Here is a 24,170-nt window from a genome sequence, read left to right as displayed (position 1 = left end):
CATAGTATTCCCATCACTATTCATAATTTTATCTCTCAAATATAGTAATTCCTATAGGCAATACATTCTTCCAGTCTATATAAGTATTTTACCCACAATCCTTAGTTTTGTTCTATCATAAAACTGATATCTAACTGTACTTTGAACTTTCTACTTGACAAAATAATAAATTTTCTCTACACATTTCTGCCTATACTTTAATTTTCTGTTTTGCTCCTATCCTATTGTACTTTAAACCTTCCACCTGACAAAATACCATTATGGCTATTTGTATTTTACTTAAACTGCTACAGTCCTATTTTGTCGATATGCGTGTATACACTGCATATTTTTTAATTATTGTTATAAGATTTCTATTTACATTTATTTATTGACCAATTTGTCTTTATAATAATGTTCTCTTGTAAATTTTTAACTATTTTATATATGAAGCTTTTCTCCCCAGGCCTCCCTTGAAAATGGGCTCACACCCAGTCAGGCTTTCCCAGTAAAGAAATGTAAAATAAAATAAATAAAATAAATCACTTAATCAGCTGATATTGACAAGCAGATGAGTAATTAAATTGCTGTATCCTGCTGTCTTTAGAATATTTTTCCTGGAGTATCCAAAACATTGTTTGATACAGAACAGGCTTAGGATGAAATAAAGAAATTTCTTAGTAAAGGGACAGCCGACAAGCTGACTGGGACATTGCTTCTCATTCTTCTGACAGTAATAAAGTCAATAGAAAGAACTTGCTTGTGAACCTTTTTTCCATTGTTCCACTGGAAAAAAGACTGAGGGACAGAAAAAAAAATCCCAGGAACTGACTGGAAAAATCAGGAGTACTTTGGATTTGAACCATAGACTAGTATTGCATAGTTGAAATGATAAGGAAGAAGACCAGCAATAATGTGAAGTTAGGAAATAAATGTGAGGATTATAAAGTGCCATTTCAATTAGATGCAGTTTACACATGAGAACTATGTTTCAGCAAGAAGTCATTGCAATAGACTGGAAGTTTGGTGATTACATTAAATTGGTTATTTGTCATAAATGTTTGAAGAATAATAAAGAGATTGAAGATGTAAGTATAAGTAAGAAAACTTAGTATTATGTCTTTAATAACTTTCTTGAAGTAAACTACAGATTACATTGCAGAATGGTCCTGTACAGTATGAAGCGGTATTTTAAATGTGAGGCAGGAGGAGTCTTAGTGGCCACTGTTTACACCAGTGATGTTAAAGCAAGAAAGAATGCTTTCTTGACTATAATGTCTTTTAAGCTCATACTGCATCAAGATACAGTCTGGATATAAGCAGTGTAATGTTGTGATCTTGGGATGTAAAAGTGTATAGATCAAATTGATCATATTATATGTGAACTAAATTATAATAATTTCTTCTGGTATTATACAGGTGTAAAAATAATTTCCTTAGTTTATGCTGCAGACAAGTGGAACACTTTTTTGTTTTCTTAAGTGAACAAGCTAGAACTGGAAACCATTAAAAATGATAGTTCCTTACAAACTAAAAAGAGCTAATTTGTGCATTGATAAAGTTATTAATTATTTTTATTTTTATTTTCTGTAGCAAGACAAGTAGATATGGTCTAATGTAGGCAATTAACCAAGAAATGACTAAACCATGAACTCTGTTGAATTTGTATAATAATACTGTAATTAGTATATTTGTAGTATAGTCATATTTGTATAAGAAATGCATCAAGTTTGACATTTGGGAATGAATACTTTTGCAAGTAGATGCAGCACAAGCAAGCTTTAGCATTTCTGTATAAAATATTTCAGTGCACAATTTAGTTTATTCATTTAATGGTAGTCAATGCATTTTTTCTTGATGCTAAAAACCAGTTAACTGAGAGCAAGCAATATTTTTTTCACATTTGGGAATGAAATAGAGATGGATGGTGTCAGTGCAAGTGGGAGCACAGGCTCTACCATGCATTTCAGCCATGATTAAACCTAACTATAACAGATAAAGCCTGTGGGTGCAGTTGTCCATTTGGGACAATTGTTCCTATATGAAAGGTTAATGTCTGTTTTGTAAAGTACATACCATTTGGCGTGAATTCTGTGAGTTAAAATGGGTTTGGGTTAAAAATGAAAATGTAATTAGTGTTGTTGTTCTTGTTTCTTGAGTATTTTTATTCAATAAAAAATTCAAGGATTTAAACAGAGATGAGGAGCAGCATCTGCATACAAGATTAGCCTGCCAAACATTAATGTGAGCATATAAGTTGCACTTTGGGAACATATACTCAAAACAAACTACCACATAGAATATGTGAAAATAATACTTTCTTATCAGAATGATTGCCTTATGAATTTTATTATGGAATGTGTGTGGCATTGTAGATACAGACAAAAAGCAATGAGCACTACATTCCATTAAGAAGTGTAGGGTACAAATAGCAAAATTATGAGACAAACATTTTGATAGAAATGTGTATGTCAGTTTGGCAAAGAAAGAATTTCTGAATGGATATTCAGCAGAGTGCCAGGGACAAAGGAAAATGATGGGTACAACACTGTTTGTGAGAGGAGCTCCCACAGGAATAGACGAGGAAAAGAAAGGCAATAATAGTAAATCTGTAATAACAGTGGAGTAATGGCAGGGAATGAGGATTTCCTGGTATGTATTTATGTTTGATCTAAAATTATGGTGCTTAAGAGGAACTTAATTTAGGTTTTAGCAGGGAATATTATTCATGTGTGTGGACTAGAACCTGGATTGCAATAAAGAGGATCTATCAAGGAGACCTAGAAGAGAAAATATCAGAAAGTAGTGTAGATTTCTTAAAAAAATGTGCACATGAAATATTTGGAATTGAAGATGTGACTCTACTAGCAGGAACTGAGACAAAATTTACATATATTCTCCAAGGCAAAATAACTTGATTAGACTGAATAGAAATTATATTTCACAGGAGCATGGGTATTTAGTTGAAAGCTCTGAAACATATGCAATAACTTTTTCAGCTCTGGCAACAAGACAAAGATAAAGTTGCAAGGTAATAAAGCAAAAATAAGATGCTGGTACTTTCCTCTTTACTTATTAAAAGGTGAGGCATTTTAGGAATGGGTAGTAGAAATGATTTGTGAGTTTTTAGTGAAGATATACATTTCTACAAAAGGGATACCTAGGAAGTGTGATAAAATGAAAAATGGAGTTTAAAATATGTTAGACATAAGACAGATAATGTGTTATGGGAAAGAAGCAATATTTTATTTATTTATATTTAGCATTTGTTGACAGGAAAGTCCAACTAGGACAGAGCCCATTTTCACCACAGGCCCTAGAGGAAATGCTCCAGATACATCTTTAGAATGTGGGAGGAAACCAGAACACCTGGCGGAAACCCACATGAACACAGGGAGGACAAGCAGTCTGCATACAGAAGGCACCCCAGCCGAGAATTGAACCAGAGAACCTCTTGCTGCCAGGTAACAATGTTAACTGCTGCACCACTACACCACCCAATATGAATACCAATTATTTACAGAGATGTGAAATGTTGAAGTATTGCAAATGAAGGAGGATCTTATAGAACAAGAAAAGGAGGAATTAGTGAGTGTTAAAGGGAAAATAAAGAAGTAGTTGGATAGTGCATGAGTCTGGAAATGTTGCTATTAATCAAGTATTGCTTGATAACAACTCCAGAGCACAAAAACTATTAGCACAACAAAACAGGCAACAGAAAAATAAAAAAAGTTGCAGCCAGACTTATGGAGTCTATGATAACAAAAATAAAAAGAATTATGTACTTACCATAACTTGGAATCTGTGCTATCTGGTGTCATTATTCATCACAGATGCATCTTGGATCTAACCTCAGACCCAAGCTGGCAAATCATGGACAGATCCAGAGATCAAGTTCCTCTCCTTCCCATAATCCTATCCTGACCAGTATCCCTCAGATCACGTTTGCTGGAAAAAGGAAAAAAAGCAGTTTTACCAGGTCCCCAGAAGGAAGGGGGAAGGAGGGCAAGAATGTGATGAATAATGACACAGGATAGCACAGATTTCAGGTTATGGTAAGTACATAACTCTTTATCTTCCAAAATTCCTCAGTCCTCCTAAGATAAAAGCACAGCTGCCTATTGACATCTAAACAATGCAAGGGATACTCCCCCTTATCAGAATAATTAGGGAAGAAAACTGGTAGTTGAATAGATTGGTTGAGGTTAGCCCCTGAAGCCCCCTTTGTAATTTACAAAGTATTTATCCTAAGGGATACCCTAGCATTGTGAAAGACCATAAAAGGGGGCTTAATACTGAGAGCCTGCAACTTGGCAGAAGTAATAACCACCAAGAAAGCCATCTTTCAAGACAGGAACTTAAGATCACAAGATGCAGCCAGTTCAAATGGCTTTGATGTCAAAGACTTCAACACCAGAGTTAAATCCCATGGTGGGGAGGGATCAATGATAGGAGGCCTAAGAAGAAAGACGCCTTTGTGAAAGGCTTTGCACAGTTTAGAAGAAAAGCTAGGACCCTCATTAAAATGGAAATTAAAGATGGCCTCCAACTGGAGTTTAATCGTGGAGAAACTAGCACCATCCTGAAACAGAGAAGTCAAGAACAACAAAATGTCAGAAATCATGGCTAAAAAAGCATCTAAATTTTGTTATCTGGCCCAGACAGAAAATGTTTCCATTTACTGGAATACACCTTCTTAGTATCATGCTTCTGAGAAGCTAAGATGATATTTTTTAACCTGAGAAGGAAACCTGGACTGAGAAATGATTACTGGAACTGAAGGAACCAAGTGGTTAAATGAAGTGTCTGTAGGTTAGGCATAGGAAGCCCCTGGGGATGGGAAATGAGATCTGGGAAGGGATCCAATATCCAAGGAGGATATTTAGATGAGAATGAAGAAGGGAGAACCACGCCTGACAAGGCCAAAAGGGAGCAATGAGGATGAGGAGGGTATTCAGGCGGTGGGCTTTCTGTAAGACCTTGTGGATTATGGGAGTTGGGGGTAAGCACAGAGGAGTCCCGATGTTCAGTCATGAACCAGAGCATTACTGGGTGACTACCCCATCAGGAGGATCAAGGCAAAGTAGTTGCTGCATTTGTAGTTGACTGGGAGGCAAAGAGATTGCACCAAGGTTGACCCAAATGGTCAAATATTTGACATGCCACTGATGGGTTCAGGGACCACTCATGAGGACTCAAGATGGATCTGCTGAGTTTGTTGGCCAGCACATTGGAACTACCAGGAATGTGAGTTGCAAGAAGAAATCATCGGGAAGACATCACCCTTTCCCACACTCTCATGGCCTCTCTGCACAAGGGATGGGACAGTGTTCCCCCTTGCTTGTTGATGTACCAGACTACCACCATGTTGTCCGTTTGAACTGCTATAGTTCCAAGAGGGAGACACTTCTGAAAAGCTTGTAAAATTAGAAGGACTGCTCTCATCTTCAAGATGTTTATGTGCATTTTACTGAAGTTCTAGCTCAGAGTATGCTTGTACTACTACATCATCTGCATATAGCAGCTTTGTTGATCTGTCCCCTCCACCTTGTTTGCTAATGTAGTCCATCACCAGTATGAGCAGCAGAAAATGCCCCCCCTACCCCAACAGAAAGGCATCCATGGTCATTGTGGCCTTGGGCAGGGGAAGTGCTGTAGTCTCTGACACTGTATCCAGTTGAACCCCAATGAACTGTAGGTTCTAGCCAGTGAAAGATTGGATTTGGGTAGATTTACTGTGATACCAAGATCCTGAAAGAGACTGAGGGTATAATTGGTGGCCCTTGAAAGTTGATGCCTTAGGGGGGCTGCAAGGATCTAAGCATCCAGGTACAGGAAAAACCTGGAAACCGTGCAGCCTGACATGGGCTGCCACATCTTCATCATCATCATCATCATCAGCCCCCATTTTCCAATTTTTTTTTTTTTTACATGGGGTCGGGGTATCTTGTTAACTGTCGCCAACTCTCTCGATTCAGTGCTACACTCCTGCCTTCTTCAACACTCATGCCTGACTGTCACAGATCTTCTTTCATACAATCCATCCAGCTTTTTGCTGGATGCCCTCATTTCCTCTTACCTTCTTCCTGTCTATCCCAAACCTTCCTCGCCAGATTGTCTTCTGCTTTTCTACACATTCCCAAACCACCATAAACTGTTCTCTTTGATCTTTTCTGCAGTTGGAGCTATTTTGGCTTCTGCTCTTCTGTCCTCATTTCTTTGCCGGTCCCACGGTGTGCATTTTACTACCTTTCTCGGGCACTTAATTTCCATCACCTCTAGCTTCTTCAACTAGTCTGCCTTTACTGCCCAGGTTTCTGTACCATACAGTAGTACTGGTCGCAACACTGTCTTGTACACCTTACTTTTCATCTTCTTTGGCATTCTTCTGTCATAGACTACACCTGATACTCTATACCAGTTGGCTGCAGCCCCTCTGATTCTAGCATGACCTCTTAATTCAGACTACCCTTCTCCTCAACCACCCCTCCCAGATACTTGAAGCTGTTTACCTGTTCCACTATCTTTGTTTCTATATCTATTCTCAGCTTTTTCCTGATTTCCCCAATTTGATGCCATTACCACTGTCTGATCTGTGCTTAGTTTCATCCCATGTGCCTTCAGATTTGCATTCCATTCTCCTATCCTTTGCTGAAGTTCTAGCTCAGAGTATGTCTGTATTACTACATCAACTGCATACAGCATCTTTGTTGATCTGTCCCCTCCAACCTGTTTGCTAATGTAGTCTATCACCAGTATGAGCAGCAGTGGGCTCAGAGCTGAACCCTGGTGGGCACCCACTCCTACTGGGTACCCCTCTATGAGGCCAAACACTGTTCGGACTTGAATCACTGGGTCCTTGGACATAGCTTGCACTAAATTTACCAATGTTTCTAGGACTTCAAACCACAAGTACTGCCCAGATCAGCTTTCTTGGGACCTTGTTATATGCTTTGTCCAAGTCCAGGAATGCCCAGTTGAATTCTCATCTTATCTCTAGCTTCTTCTCAAGTATCTGTCTCAATGCAAACATCAGGTCAATTGTGCTGCAGCCTAAGCTGAATCCAAACTGCTCATCTCCCATTTTACATTCTACTACTCTGCATATCCATTTATCACCCTTTCCAGAACTTTAATGCAGTGTGATGGGAGTTTAATGCCTCTGTACTGTCCAAAGTTGTGGATGTCCCCTTTGTTCTTGTACACTGGCAGGAGTATGCTTATTCACCAGCCATCTGGGATATGCCTTTCTCTCCACACTGCTATTAGTACCCTCAGGAACCATTTCTCCCCTATCTCACTCAGCATCTTTATCATATCTGCTGTGACCTCATCTGAGCCTGCTGTTTTCCCTTATTTCATCTTCCTTAGTGCTCTTCTTACTTCTTCTAAGTTGGGCTCCTCCTCTTCTCTCATTGTAGGCTGTTTCTGGGGCAGTACAGCTTCTGTGGAGTTTCTTCATTCAGAAGCTGCTGGAAATACTCCTTCCATCTGTCTTTGATGTCCTGTGGACTGGTGAGCAGGTTGTTGCTGGCATCCTTTATGAAGGGTGTCTGACTATCTTCTTTATCTTTCTGTCTTTGCCTTGCAACCTGATATAGTTTCTTTGTGCCACTTACTAAGTCACTTTCCAGAAGTTGGTAGAGTGCCTCTCGTGCCCTATTCTTTGCTATTGCAACTTCTTTCTTAGCTTCTTTGTTAGCCAACCAGTAGTTCTTCATAGCCTGATCAGTCTTTTCTATTTCCCATTTCTTCCTGCACTCCTTCTTTCTTTTGATGACTTCCTGGACTTCTGCATTCCACCACCAGCTTTCCTTATGTATGTTATTTCCATACCTGGCTTGGCCACATATCTTTTCTGTAGTCCTACCACATGCTGTTTTAGTTGCTGCCGCTTTTTTAACTCCATCTATTTTCTCCTCTTCTTGGGGTGCTAGAGCCCTGAGTAATTCCTTGAACTGCTGTACTTTCTCTCCAGTCCACTTCCAGGTTTTCAGCCTGGTCTCTGTTGACCTTAGAGCCTTCTCTGACCACTGCTTGCAGCTGATTGTGGCAACCAGTGGTTTATGCTGTGGGCCAACTTTTTCACTGGAGATGACTTTGCAATCATGGATTCTACCCCAGTGCCTTTTCCTTACTTGGAGGAAGTCTACCTGAGTTGCAGGTTGGCTACTCTTGTATGTGATCTTGTGACTGTCTCTCTTTCTGAACCATGTGTTGGCTACTATCAAGCCATTTGCTAGACAGAAGACTAGAATGGCTTTTCCTTCTTTATTCCTGTTGCCCTACCCATGTGGTTTGTCTATCCAATATGTGCATTCAAGTCACCCATTATCAACACCAATTCATGTTGTCCTGCTTTATCTAGTAGGTCCTGCAACTTATGTCTGAATGCACTCTTTTCCTCACTATCACAACCCTGCTGTGGGGCATAGGCTGAGATTATGAATACTGCTGTATCATTGTACTGGAGTCTGATTGCCATGAGTCTATCATTAATGCTGATGATATCCCTCACTGCCTTCTGAAGCCTCTTTCTCACCACAATTCCTACACCATTTCTAGCCTGCCCCCACCTGAGTAGTAGAGTCTGGATCCCAAGCCAAGTGGCTTTGCTGTACTGCCATTTCATCTCATCTCTTGGATACATAGGATGTCTAGCCTCCTTTGTATCATCATGTCATCCACTTCCAAGCTGCATCCTGCCAGTGAACCTGCATTAAATGTAGCAATTCTCAGTTCATGGTTGGCAGGTTGGTTAGTTTTATATCCAGCTTTCACTCAACAGAGCTATCCCAGGTAACCCAGGCTGGGCACCTAGACACCAGCCAGACAGTAGCTTATTGACCCAGAGCTGCTGCACTTTATGGCAGGCACACTCTGGCCAATAGGAACACATATGACTCTCCCACTATTAAAAGGGGTCCCTGGTGTGGGTCAGAGTAGGCCGGGTCCTCAACTCACTTATCACCAGTAACTACCCATGCCCATTTTTTGTGACATTAGTGAACATGACTGAATCACCTAGAGTCATGTTTTACACCATCAAATGGCTAGCCTTGCCACAGCATGCAGTCTGTGATCCATGTTCTCCTATCTTGAGGATACTGCGTAATACAGTAGATGCCCAAAGCGGTCTGTACAACTCTTCCCCCTATAGGGCACCATGTAGAGTCTGTCTATGCTGCTGCCCACAGCTCCAGTCATTGGTGAACTTGAGATGGAAACACTCAGAATGTTTTTCAGACATGGGAGAAACCCCGTAGAGACACAGGGAGAACATGCAAACTCCAAACAGGCATTGGTCAGAGGTCGGGATCAAACCTTGTACCTTGTGCATGGGAGGCAAAGACCTTAAGCATTAAGCTATCTGGTCTCTCATGGGCTGCCACCACTGCCATATATTTGGTAAATACCCAGGGGCTGTGGTGGGTCCAAAGGGCAGGGGTCTTAACTGGCAGTGTCTGGCCCCTAACCGAAAGTGCAGGTGTCTCCTTGAGCATCTTTCAATCTTGATATGACAGAACATGTCCTTAAGACCAACTGAGCACATCCAACGGTCCTTGTACAAGAGAGGCAGAATAGATTGAACAGTGACCATCCAGAACTTGGACTTCTGGACTGACAGATTTAGTTTGCTGAGGTCCAAAATTGGATGCAGGTCCCCATTTTTTTGGTACCAAAAAGAAACAAGAGTATGTTCCAGATCCTCATTGTCATGTTGGGACCTCTTAGATGGTTCTTTTTAGAAGAGGGTGTTGAACCTCGAGATGGGCTAACTCCCTTTGGTGGGGTGGAATGTCTAGGACAGATTTTAATATCGAGGGACTGAAAAAAAGGGGATGACGTAACCCCTGGAAATAATCCTCAAAACCCACTGATCACAGGAGATATTTGCCCAGGCTAGTGGGTGCAGGGAGAATCATCCAACAACTGCCTCCAGGTCAGGACAGTCAGGCAGTGCTTCAGGAGCACTGAAAGGGCTTCTCCAAGAAAGGTTCCCAGGAGCCCTGATTCTGCTGACACCCTATGCCTCTGGGGTGGCATCTACCACTGAATCCTCTGCCCTGGCTTGGAGAAGAGGATTCTTGGGCAGCATCCTGGAAGGAGGACTGATTTCTGTGGAACCAAGTTTCTTACTCCCTTTCTGAGTCTTAGAAAAGTATCATTGAGTAGTAGAAAACTTGATTCCCATTGCGGACAGAGTCTTACTCTCCTGCTCACTGCGGGTCACTGTTTCCCTGATGGAAGGTCCGAACAAGATCAAACCATCAAAGGGGACATTGGTTAAAGACACCTTGAAGGGTTCTGCAAACCCACAAAGGCGAAGCCAGGCATACTGTCTGATGGCATTTCCTGTGCCAGCTGCTGGAGAGAAGGATTCTGCTACATTGGAGACCAACCTCATTGAGGTATTAGCCAAGGAAGTCAGAGTGGACAGCTTAGGAGAGACCAGCTTAAGACTCTCTGGAGGCAGCAACTCTGTAAGGGAAGTGTTGAGTTCCGATACCAAATCCCTCTGAAGCTAGGTGAAATGTGCCATGTAGTTGGTTGCCCTCAGTTTGAATGTAGCTGAGGCAAACAGGCGTTTTCTGAAATAGTCAGTTGCCTGAGACTCTCTGTTCAGTGAATGGACCAATGACCTCTGTTCCACTAGCTCCTTTATTGTAGCAGTGGCCACCACAATGGCATCAACAGGGACACCCTTACTCCAAAAAGCCTTTTCTCTGGGGAGACTGAGGAATTTGTCTGCCTTTTTGGCTACCAGTTCCACTGTGTCTGGCTCCTTCCACGCCCTGCCAGCGATGAATTCTCTCATTGGTAGGTGGGGACACAAAGGTAGAAAATGGGCCCATCCCGAAGGCCTTCAGGAATACAGATTCCTCTGAAGATGGGGTGAGGAAGACCAACTACCGCTTTGCATAAGAATTTTGAGGATGTCCCCAAAGGACACTTCCTCAGGCAGAATTCTGGGAGACCTGTCTCCCTCCTCAAAATTGATATCCTCAGTGATGGACTCTCTAGGGAAATCCAAGTGCCTCTTCTTACATGTCCTCATCTCAGAGGGTTCCTCCATGGTGGGCTCTGGAGAGGACTCTGAAGAGACTGTGACCCCAACCAGGGTAGTGCCCATCTGAAGGGTGCTGACCTTTGGAAACATGATGAGGTCTTACCGCCCAAGGTCGAGAGGGGCTGGGGAGGACTTAGAGCCAAAGAAAAGGTGGTTGCCAAGTTGGAGAAGGTCCTCTCTACTGCCCAGAAGGCTGACAGGCTGGAAGAGGCTCCCCTCTCCTCTCCACTCCAGCGGCCACAGCAACACAGGAAGGGAGGAGGGACCCCGACGCAGCATGGAAGCCTCCAGATGATGCCGGCCCCAAGTTGTCCAGTGCCAATGCCCCTAAGTGAAGGGAGCAGTCCAAAAACTCTGGGCCTGACCCCACCCCCAGGGAGTCAGTGGTGACCTCACATGACTGAAGCACAGACTGTAACAAGACCAATAGAACAGAACCCACCAGGAACCCTGACAGTGTCAGGAAGGGAGGGATACTGGACACCTTCAGCTTCTTACAATGAATGCCCTGATCCTGGCATTCCAAACCCCGATGGGTTAGAAGAGGAGGATGAAGTCCCATGGGTGGAGAAGGACCCCTAGGCAACTAAGCTGGGGACAGTAACAAGCCCATCTTGATCTGGGCCATGAGGAAACGCCTCATAATCCTGTACATATCTATGGGTAGTAAACTTCTGGAAGACCCGGATGATACTGAAGAATTTCCTGATTTAGACAATGTCCTATGGTCCCTGGAAGGGGTCCTACTTCAGAGCATGGATCTGATGATCTAGATCTGGAGGGGGAGCTACCAATGACTATTGGATCCGAGATAACGATCCAATCTGAAGCCCTGAGATGCTCTAACTGGTGCACTAGATGGATCCAACGACCAGGTCAGATCCGGGGAAGGCTTGCACCCAGTTGGACCCGAAGGCCTCCAAGGTGTCAAGGCTTTGGATCGAAGAGGTTGATCTGAGGCTCTCAGAGTTGAAGAGCCTGGATCTGAAGCCGCAGAGGCTAGGTTCAGATTCGAGGCTCTGCAATCCAAGAGCCTCAACTTTTTTGAAGGAGATCCCTTAAGAGGAGGTAAGGACCTCTTCTTAGGATCCTGGGACGCTGAGAAGGAAAAACCTGAAGCCAAAGGACCAGCCTTAGCTAACCCTTTCAGAAGCAATTTGTTATTTTGTTCCATGACAGCCTTCAGATTGAATCTGGAGCAGATGTCACACTCAATCTCGAGATAGGGCTCTCCTAAACAATAAACACACTCCTTGTGCTAGTCGGAATGAGGCATCTTCTGACCGCATGAGGAGCATCTTTTAAAGCCAGAGGGCCTATCTGACATACTGCTGAAGGCACACACACCAACCAGGCAGAACACACACACACCCCAGTAACAGGAAAAAGACTTTAGACTACTTTGCTTTTTTTTAATAACAAGCTATGGGGGCCCCATGGAAGAAAGGGGGGAACCCAATAGACAAAGTAGATTAAAGTACCAGGAGGGGAGGTGACCTAGAACTAATTACAATAAAAACCTTAAAGAGACTAAGGAAGAACTAATTAATCCAAATGGATAACAAAACCTCTAAAGAAAAAACATTTATCTGTACACAAAGGCCTGAGCTACTGGAATCACGTCCTTAACATTTCTGTGGCAAACAAGATCTGAGGGTTACAGGTTAGCAGGGAATTATGGGAAGGGGAGAAACTTGAGGTCTGGATCTGTCCTTCAGTTGCCGGCTCAGATCCAAGACCCATCCGTGATGAATAATGACACGGATAGCATCAGATCCAGAGATCCTATAGCAGTATTACAGCTATTTTGGGAATTCCACAAGCATTTGTATAAATCAGAGGAATGGGTAAACAAAGAAAAGGCATATTTGTAAATATTTATGGAAGTTATAAATATGTCAGCATTAGAAGAACATGATATTCAAGAAGTAATAGCCACAATGAGAGGGGATGAGATTAAATGGTGATGTATAATCAATTAACAGGGAGTTATTTGGGAATGGATAATGCTAGTGCTGAAAGTTAGTAGAGAAGAAACAGTTAAAAGTGACAAAGATATAGAAGGTTTTGTTTAGCAATATTTTAAAATGAGGGACAATACCAGAATCTTGGAAGAAAGTTGTGGTAGCTGTATTACCCAAACAGAGAAAAATCCTACAGACTCAGCTTCATATAGAGCAATTTTAATTTTTATCTATGAATTTAAGTGTTTATGTCTATACTAGGTACGAAAACGTCAAAGATGTTGCTAAAACTGATAAATATGAATCAATGTGGTTTTGTGGTGAAGTGGCAAACATTTGCCATCATTAAAAGAACAATGAAAGTGAAAGGGAAGCAGAGAGCAAAAAGATGTAAATATTGATGGTGAGTCTTGAAGCAAGAGAAAAACAGTCTACGTTGCAGGATTATATTTTTCTGCTGTTTTATATCACATTGAGGTGTCAGAAATATATGTTCACAGTCTTCAGCAATATTTAGAGAAATGTTAATAAAATATTTTTGTATAAAAATCAATCCATTTGTCATTGCTGCTTTTTCTCACAAAAGACAACTGCATAAAATAGGACCTCAAAAAGGGTACAGATGATAGTATATACTTTGTACATCAGTTGTCATTACTAAGAATAACTTGCTTCAAGATCGCTACAGTGATTGATAGGTAGACTAGCCAATAACATGACATTCATAGACTAGCCAATGTCCTCAGATTCACAGAGGATATTCATAGACTATTCAAATCTCCAGAATCATAGAGCAAGCCCATGGCCTCATGTTCACAGAGTAGCCAGTTTAAAGGAGCAAAAATAAGGTTTTGTAAACTGCCATGTTTCTCACTGCATAATGGGGTTTCACAAAAGAAAATTTTAATTAATCATATGTTGTTGGCATATCAATAAAATTAATTTGCAACAAAGTTAGAAAACTGGCAGTATATATTTTCACTAAATGCCTGTGTAAGGCTAATGATTAAATTGTTTAATTTGTTAAACTTGGTGACATTAATGTGAGTATCATATTAAGCTTACAGTGCTTATCCCTTCTAGAAAGATCCTCTGTTTCACAAGGTTCTGTGGAAAAGGAATTATATAATGCCACTGAATAAATTCACTGCATATACTGTACGTATCAGGCTCTGAATTCATGTGGTATGATACTAGCAAAGTAATGGTGATGCATAAAAAATTTAAATACTGATTGATAAAATGTTCAAAGATGGATCTCAAAGAGAACAAGTAGACAACTGATACAGCACTACCATGGAAATGGCTGCATTCCCAATAAGTGCATTCCTTTTTTTCAATGACCACCATGAAAATAAATATATATGTGCAAATTTCTAGTCCAAAGAGCCGTGTATTAAAAGAAGAACATGGATCCAATCTCTCAGCTAAAGCTTTCCCTCATGCATGGGAAACAATGTTTCAGTCATAGGATCACTCAGAACTCCATGGGCTCCAAATTTGTCATGAAAGTAATTGCAGACTCTGTTATAATAAACGTGTAAAACTGCAGGCAGTATTACAAAGGAGGTTTCATGTCTTCCACTTTCCTAAATTGGTTAGTCTCCAGCTGGCCTTTAAGCAAAAATAGAAATCCCAAGGTAGGAATTTCTATTTTAATAGAAAGTCATGGCACAGCCAAATTGACAACATGGCAACATAAATTCTTTTCATATACACATTTCACCCTCACGAGTAAACCATTCGCTACCACAAGTATATCTCGTCAATTTCAGACACCAGTGTCACTCCTGACCCCTTAATCCAATCTAAAGCCCACCCATTGCCTGAGAGGGGAATTTAAGTATAGCAGTGTCACACTCATTGCCATAGGGCTTCTGTATTTACATATCCTACCCATTTTCTCTCCCCAGTGCCTCATACACAATGGCAGAAGGCCATTATGCCCAAGAATGTCTGTCAATGTATGTCCTCAGTTATTTGTAAGTATGAGATGCGTGTTCTGGTATATCCAACAGTGATGCCATCTGCCTTTATGACCCCATCACTTCCTCTGCAATGGATGAGCCTCTAAAATGCCACTACTTCTCCTATCCCCCAGGGTCTAAGCTATGGGTCACCCCCACCCCCTTTTTACCATGGAGCCAACAGCAGCACAATTTATTTCCTTGGTTGCCATGCCTGTGAAAAGAAGAGATATAATTTTTTATTTAAACTGGAACACTGCAGATAATAAAAAAAGAAAACTTTCATTGTAAGCTTTAACTTTTGCCCAGTACCTCCATATTACAAATGTCACAGCCATATTCTGTACCATATCATGGATTAACTCTTGATTCAGGTATTTATGTCATAAGCAATTCCAACTATCCACAACGTTTTTGCCAATTTTTACATGTGGGGTCAGGGTGTCACTTTAAAAGTGACAAACCATCCAGAGCCAAGGTTTACACCACCAGGTTGGTAGCCCTGCCACAGTAGTTCTTCCACACCACACACACATGGCCAATTTAAAGTGACCAGTCCAATTACTGCATGTTTTTGGAATGTGGTAGCAAACCAGAGCACCCAGAGGAAACAAATACAGGGAGGACATGCAGACTCTGCACAGAAAGTGCCCCAGCTGAGAATCGAACCAGAGAGCTTCTTGCTGTGAGGCAACAATGCTATCCACTGTGTCACTATGCCAACTCAACCATTTTCATAAATTCAGTCTAAGGTAAAATATAAAGAATATAGCAAACAAGGCTAAAGGGCTCACGGAAATAAATTGATCAGATTATATTATAAAGAAAAGCAGCTGTATAAACTGCAGTTTTTTTACTGTATAATGGAGCTTCAAAAAAGAAAATATTGATTAATCATACAGCACTGACATATGTAAAAGTATCACACAGTAAAAAGAATTTGCTAAAAATTTTAGAAAAGCTGGCAGTATATATTTTCACTAAATTCCTCTGTAAGGTTAATGGTTAAATAGTTTAATTTGTTAAATCTGGTGGACATTAACTATCAAAAATATCTGATGGCACAGGGTTTTAATAAATCAGCAGGATTGTTCTTAAATGTTTAACCCCCATTCTTAGTAGAAGTTGACCATTACTAATTTAAGGCATACAAATCAAGTATAATGCAAAATACACCAAAATAATAAACATTTTCTCACTTTATCCTGTTTAAATATTAATAATATGGCATGCCTCACTAACCAGAATTCAAATGAACCACTGTAGCTTTTTGGAGTGAAAGAGGGATAAAGCCTGGATTATGATCCAAACTGTTATATCAGAAGGTTTACTAAATAGCACTCTGAATTGGAAGATGAGGTCCAACCTCCATATAGCGAATATTCAGAGTAATTTATCTAAAAAGTCTACATGTCATGTGGAATGCTAATGAATGAAAGTAGCTCATTGGCTTTTAAATGTATGTTGTTGTAGTTCAGCTAATGGCTTAGCTACTGAAGGAGTTAGTAAGGGCAGTGAGAAAGGAATAGCAAGACAGTAGCTGCTTATTTCTTTCTTAGAGGTGAGGGTTGGAAGTGCTTGACCACAATGTGCCCATCACCCTAGAATCCCTGTTGGGAAGCACAGATCGAGTGGAGATGCTTGTGTACAATGGTAGGACAGCGCCTTATGAGGGGCTACAGAACTTGCAGATGTGGGTGAAATTCTCTTGCATAAAACCATTATGTGCTCTTACTTGAGTATCTAGAGGTATGCATAGAGGAATGTCTGGTTTAAGTGAAAACCCTTAATTCCCTTCATAAGTGTTGGCATCACTCCAGTACCTCTCCAGCAGTCAGTTCTTCCCTTGGGGGAATAAATGAACATTAAGGTTCTAGCCCCTGGGGAATGAAAGAGTCTCTAGAATGTGTGGGGTAAGGAGGCCTGGTAGTCAAAGGTGGGCTCCAGAGAGGAAAACAGTGCTAAATTGGATTGCAATGCAGATATTACTGAAGGTCATACTTTAATCTATGTACAGCAATAAATATGACTATCTGGACAGTAATGGACATATACAGTGATGTGATCCTTCTGTCTGTCTGTCAAATAATGCATAGGAGCAGATTTATGCAGTGACTGTAACAGTAATGAAAACTACTAAACTCAGTTTAAAACAAAACTCCTAATCCCTGAAAACCACTATTCATGTGAGTGACTTTAATTCAAAATTTTTAATTCTGGTTTACCGAGACACATTCACTTACATTGTGCAAGCTCCAGTAATTGTCTCTTTTGATATGTTTTACATGAGCAATTCAGAGACCTCCTGTACATGGGTGTTGGGTCTTTTACCATAAAAATGCTGTTGCAATACACGTTTAACTTTCCTATGAACTTGATTTAGACGGACCTTACTCAGAGAAGTGCATAGCTAGTTTCAGAGTTCATAGAGTAATCTCAGTCCTCAAGATGAATACTTCTATTAAAATTCATAAAATGCACATTAAATATTGAGGTGCTGTCAAAATTATTCATACAGTTATGACATCTAGCTTAGTAGTTTCATGCAGAAGATGAACATTTATGAAGTTAGAAGTCAGTAACGGATATAACATGATGTATTATCTGTGATAAGATACAGGAATGTTCATAATACTAGCAGGTCAAAGTCCCACTGAATGCACTTAGTGTTAGTCTTTAAGGCAATTGCTTTATATTCCTGACTTTTTCAGGAGTGATACCCTTACTGTATTGCCTTCACTGTTGTTGTCTTAGAGGTCTCAGCATAATTGTTATAGCCTTACCTTAATCTTAACAAAACTGTTAAATAGCATCATTTTATCACTCTGTTTTGCTACTGAAAGATCTGTACCTTACTATACTACTTTCACTGTTCCTAACTATTGCTTTTAGCTAAGACATAGTTGTGAAGGGTCCATGGACCTGTCTACGAATCCATTTAATAAATAAATAACAAACAAATGAATAAATAAATAAATAAATGTTAAAAAGTGTTCCTGCATTTTATCCATATTAGGCAACAAACCACTCAACTTTATCCATAGGTATTTTGAGTAGGCAGCCATGTATAACACAGGATTCTCTAGAAAATAAAGACAAAAAAATAAATTAAAAATATTTCCACCTCCGCAAAAATGCAGGTGTCCTGACATGATTAACAGACCCAGAGGGACCCAAGACTGACAAAAAAAGTTAACAATGGAAGTGAGCTTAAAGGGAAATCATAATTTAAACATGAGGATAAACAGAGTTGATTTTGGAGGCAGAAGAATTAACATTTAGGAAAATAAAGAGAAGAATTAAAGGACCCTGAAGGTAATATAAAAGATTACCAGAATTAGAGGGTCCAGAAAGATTAAAAGAATCAGAAGATAGCAAAATTAAGACGACCACTGAGCCTACAGCAGAATCCATGGAGTCAGAAAACTCCTGAAAGGGCTATCCAATATTTGTGGGTATCCATCATGAGGATATCCACAATCAAAGTGTCTAATGTATTGACAGTATCAGAAAACAGCAGAATTAAGACCATTGGGAATTCACAGCAGAATTATAGGTGCATAAGAATCAGAGCCCCAGCAAATTTAGGGGTGCACAGTAGGATTACAATGTATTCTTCTCTGAGAGTTGAAAGAGTTAGCCAATCCCACAAAGTGAAAATAAAATTGGAACCCACAGCAAGAATAGGGGGTACCAATACAGTAAACAGCATCAGGACATTCACAAATAATTATGGCCCATCTCTAAGCAATCACTGCCAATGTGACTTTATTTCTTCATTTTAGAGCCACAAGAAGCCAATCAGAATAGTGGCAGGGACAAAGGCAGTGATAATCAGCAGGATCTTCATTCAGTTTCATCTTCATCTGGTATTACCAAGCCATAATAAATGCAAGTTGCAGGATCAAAATATGTTTAGGGGACCATCCTTAAATGGGGTGGGGGGTGGCCCAAAAACAGTTGAGTTAGTTGGTAACTATAACCGTCAGTTAAATGCTGTGTATTATGGTAGTATACCCACTGACACAGAAAGTGATCACTAATCTCTTTTCGTGGCATCCGAAATTGGGCTAGCAAATCAGCTAAATGAAAAGTGGTTGGTGAGAGTGAATCCAGCACATCTTGTCAACATTCCCTGTTGTGTGAGCTACATGCCAGTTTTGGCTATCTAACTAGTAATGCTGATTGGAGTCTGGGGGTTCTAGCCCAGGACCATAAAGTGACTGGTGGCCACCAGCCAGTCATCTGTTATAAATGAATGATGTGTATATATGGAAGCATTCATTCATGAATCACAATGAGATTATGGGTGGCACAGTGATGCATTGGTTAGGGTTGTCACCTCACAGCAAGAAGTTCTCCAGTTCAATTTTCGGCTGGGGTGCCTTCTGTGTGGAGTGTGCATGTCCTCCCTCTGACTATGTGGGTTTCCTCCCATATTCCAAAGACATGCATCTGGAACATTTCTCCCTGGGCTCTGTCCCAGTCTTTCCAGGTAAACAAATGTTAAATAGAATAAATTATTACAAATACTGTCCAGGACTAGGTTAAGCCTCGGTACCCTCAAGCTGGTGCTTTATGTTCATGCCCCTACCTTTGTTTCTATCCTAGCATCAGATGGAGTGTAGGGGCACCATGACCTGGGTAAATGTGAATGGAAGTGTGCAGGAAAAATGGCTTTATCCCTCTGTGCCATGTGACTGGACACAAAATGTTTAAATTTTGGTGTACAAAGTAAGAAATGGTATTTTTTCGCAGATGGCTTGCAAGATGACACTTTCAAAAAGAACTGTGCAATGGTCATTGCATAGCTCATTAAATAAAGATCATAGACTATGCCTGCAACTTTGTGAGTAAAATTGTTTAGAAATTGACATTACAGACGTGCATACATTTACACTGCACAATCCAGATATAGTTTTGCTACTTCATAGCTGTATGCTAAAGGGTGAAAGCATCAGGATTCAACGTAGAAGACAGTCATGACTTCACATTTGGTAAGTGAGTCAGTTAGGCTTCTGAATGATTGGAGGGGAAAGGTGAAGCTGACAGTGATAGTGATGGAGCATTTTCTTTTCTTACATCAAAACTGAATAAATGTTAAGGGGACATTGTTACATAGAATTTTTTAAAGAATTTTTTAAAGAAGGATTTTGACTGGGTAGATTTGCTTTTTTCATACTGACAGACTGAGCACCTATGGTATGCCTGAAAAGATGTGAGGTTTTCTTGGATTTATATATCTTTTTCAGATAAATTAAGAAAAATTTGCATTCTGTATCTTATTTGGATGGAAATACAGGGCTGCTGTGGTTTTAATCCTGGGAAAACAAACAAATGCTGTGTTCTGTTTCTAAACTCTACTGGGTAGTCTTAGACAGACTTGCTTTTGCACAGAGATCCAAGTCTGTGCTTTCTTACAAACTAGGCATGGCAGTAACAGTTTGGCTAAGTTCCTCTACACTCCACTCAGAGCTTCGATTATAACTGAAATCTAAGGGATGCTTGTTAGTTTTATTATTATGACATGTTTCAATCTGCTCTGTTATTGTACATATTAGTGTGGTTCATAGCTCATAGAAGAATATTAGACTAACTGCCTGATGGTCCATTTTAAGCCTAACCAACAACCTGTGGTCAGAATCAAACTCTATACCTTGTGTCTATGAGGTAAGACCATAATCATTATTGCAAACCCACCTATACAGCAGAGTATTCTGGCAGCATTTGTATTTAGGAATTATATCCATGGTTATGTTGCTCCATTGTACAAAGGGATGCAACCAGGACTGAAATCCCGACAATCTTAAATTTATTAGTGGCTCAATTACAGAAGGAATGGTCAGGGTGGGTGAACTGACTGAGCATTCAATGTCATCTTGCTCTTGGTGGGGGGTGGGAATAGGACATGCTGAGGGCACAACTTGGTCATGTGCTCCCATGGTACTGTTGCAGCCACAATGACAAATCAAATGCTGAAGGCAGTATGCAGGCACACACAGGAGAGCCACCTCACAGGCAGGGTAGCTGCTGTGTGCCTCCTCCTGGTGAATAGTATAACCAGAGGAAAAAAAATGGAGGGGCAACAAGCAGCTGATGATAAAGCTGTGGCATACCAGAGGACCAAGAATGTATGGACTTTTATTTTTCATGTCTTTTAAAGCTTGTTTACCAGGAGGAATGGTAATAGAATGAAATCATAAAACTCATAAATGCAGATCCTAAAACAGCTAAACCAAATGTTTGAAAACTGTTATCAAATACAAAGTCCAAGATGATGGTTTCTTAAGAGTATTCCCTTTCTGTGAGGTAATGCAATCTAGGAGTTAGTATGTATAAGCAGTAGGCGATGCTCATCTTTGTGCATTGCCCTAGCAGTTGTCTAGGATGCATTTAATGAGGTGGCTCTTTTTAAGTGTGAATTAAGCAAAAAGTGACATACCCCTGTTATCTAGACATGTAGATAGGCAGATTAGTATAGAGATAGGTAGATTGGAAGATAATACATAGAACAATGGCTAGGTATGTACAAAAGTAAATACCACCGAATGTTTTGCAATATAATATATTCAGTAACTTTATTTTGTAAACATGATAAGAATGACCTGCTCATTCTGAGTTGGCTGTTTCTACAAATTATTTTGTTCCATGCTTATTTGTTCTACTGTTTGTTTACTATGCCTACCAAGTGAGGCAATGCACTACGATGTGTTGTAGAGCAATACCATTTTTTCCTTTAGGTGAATCTTTGCAAAGTTGAATTATTGGAGAATACCATCAAACTGCAGATCCAATAGATTTGTCTCAACAGTGGGTCAGATCAGTGGCGCAAAGAATATGAATGTTGGAGTGATTGGGGATAGGCAGAAAATGAATCCTTAGACCTACAGAAACAATTGCGTTCCCAGTCCTGGCACCTTTCCATGGCATGGATGGCATGACAAGATATTTTGCACTGTGGTGTTCACTGACCGGCTGAACAACTGTTGTAGATTTCAGAGGTTTAGCTTCACTGACAATAAATGATTCACTTTAAGGGGTGCAGGGCTATTTTGCAATTCCACAGCTAACATGTTTAAGGACATTTTTAAAACCATTTATACTAACCAAGGCATGTGGTTCATAAAGGAATCTGTGAATTCCTGGCTGTCACTTAACCACACAGCTGAGTTTCAGTTAGATAAGTGTGAGAAGGAATGGGGATGGAGTGGGAGAGGCGGGAGTTTAGATGCTGACCTTAGGGGCTGACCGGGGAATGTAGGCTTTAGGTCTGGGAATGGAAGTGGGGTTTAGAGTTAAGGAGGGGAGTTTCACATACACACACACACACACACACACACACACACACACACACACACACACACACACACACACACACACATATGTATAAAATCACACACACATGTATATGTATATACAGTATATTTATATGGGGGAGAACTGGGGGTGATGACGAGGTGAAATTTGTCAGCCAGCAGATTTGCTATATCTATCTTCTGGCTAAGTATAGTAGTTGCCATCTACAACTAATTCTGCCAATTGTTAGGTGTTGCCCTTAAGATTGCGGACATAACTGAAAAATGCCTTATGTTTATCCTTAGATTTGGAGGCTATTTTACCTACTTTGAGAAACTTGACTAGTTCCCTGATTCACTTATTTAAACTAATCAGAGACTTTTTGCTCTGCACATTTAGTCTTACTTCTCCATAGGATTTTCTTTATTTTGTTGTACAACCTACTAATTCTATGCATCTACCAGGGTGGTTTGTTTTTATGGTCATGCAGGGCTTTTGTGTATGCCTCTGCATAGGTTTCTGCATTTTCTGGATGTGGGGGAGCTTGGAAACTAGCTATGCCATCCCTTAATAGCCTAACATTAAAAAGTAGAAAGGCGAATGAAGGGCTACAGAAGAATACAGAAAATCTGTACAGACTAACCAGCAAAAAGAATCATAAAAGACCATACAACAAAGATTGTATGTGCTCCAGGCATATTTTTTGCATTTATAACTGGAGAGAGGCTTTAGAAGCATGTCCCTGTCAAAAAGGGTGAGTTCTCCAGCAAGGACCAATGAAGCAAATAGAACAGAATAAAATTAAAAAGCTGCATACTGCAAATTCCAGAAAACTTTATTAATTTAGCATCTCTTGCAAGAGGGAATGGTACCCTCTTATGAAGCAGTGAAATTTTTAGTAACAAGTGTCAAATGAAAGGAGGATTTAATGTGGTAAACATAAAAGTAATGGATGGAGTTGCATGTGGAATGATGATATGTGTTGCCAGTAATTATGTCATAGGCTATGTACTTCAATTAAAACCAGGCTTGGGATAGAACAAAAGCCTGGCAAATCCCATCTGCTTACATCACCACACTTTGATTTCATATCTCTTTGTGGTCGAATCTGTCTTTATTCTGACTTATTTACCCATACAAACATTCAGTAAGTAAAATAGTAAACACCCAAACATGAGGAGTGAATAGCAAACAGTTACTCTCTGCCATGCCATATGTCTCAGAGCTCTGTTGGAATGTGTGGTGATTTGTCATTACCACATAGCATCTGTTTTTATTTATATGCTTCATGCAGGAGACTGTTAAACATGTTAAATGCATCTAGCATTGTGGTTATCAGTATTAGATTCAAGTGACTATCCGTAGTCTGGAATCCAGTTTCTCATGTACAGAGTAAACAGTGTTTTCATGCAACACTTTCTGCTTCATGAGATGATGGATCGGTGAGGATATAATACCCAGTAAGTGGACACAAAGATCTCAGCCTGAGCAAACAGAGTGCAAAACTATATCTGCAACCATGGATCTATCTCAGGGTTTACACATAAACAATAACTATTCATGTAGAACATTTTAGCTATATAGTGACAGATGAGAATTAGTGTCATGTTTTTAAAGTTTATGTCAAAACACACCTTGTAAACTTTTGGCACTTGCATAGTCCATAGACCAGCTGACGAGCGCCATCACCAACCCAAGAAGCACCAGGAAAATCCAATCTTCACCCAGCTTCGTAAAGAGGTATTTTTGGATCCGCCTTCCACAGTCTGTTTTGGGAGAAGGAAAAGAAACAAAGACAAGGGAAAAATCTAATAAATAAATAATACTTGTAAGACAGAATGTGGTACTTGAAGTTGTAGGACACCCATTAAATAAGTATGTGCAAAGAAATGA

The 24,170-nt window shown here is 40.2% G+C and overlaps 1 protein-coding gene across 1 annotated transcript in view; it reads right to left on the bottom strand.

The window, feature by feature from the left end:
• The window catches only part of CLCN1 (chloride voltage-gated channel 1), a 2,440,475-nt gene that overhangs the window by 1,444,467 nt on the left and 971,838 nt on the right, over positions 1-24,170 (bottom strand). Inside the window, exon 3 of the mRNA XM_044079868.1 lies at positions 23,912-24,043. Coding sequence (XP_043935803.1) covers positions 23,912-24,043 — 132 coding nt within the window. The remainder of the gene's footprint in view (positions 1-23,911; positions 24,044-24,170) is intronic.

This window comes from Protopterus annectens, chromosome 8.part0, assembly GCF_019279795.1.
Source record: "Protopterus annectens isolate FY-2018-M chromosome 8.part0, PAN1.0, whole genome shotgun sequence".
Taxonomy (NCBI): domain Eukaryota; kingdom Metazoa; phylum Chordata; order Ceratodontiformes; family Protopteridae; genus Protopterus; species Protopterus annectens.
The sequence above is the reverse complement of the archived record's forward strand: the minus strand, read 5'-3'. Positions and strand labels throughout refer to the sequence as shown.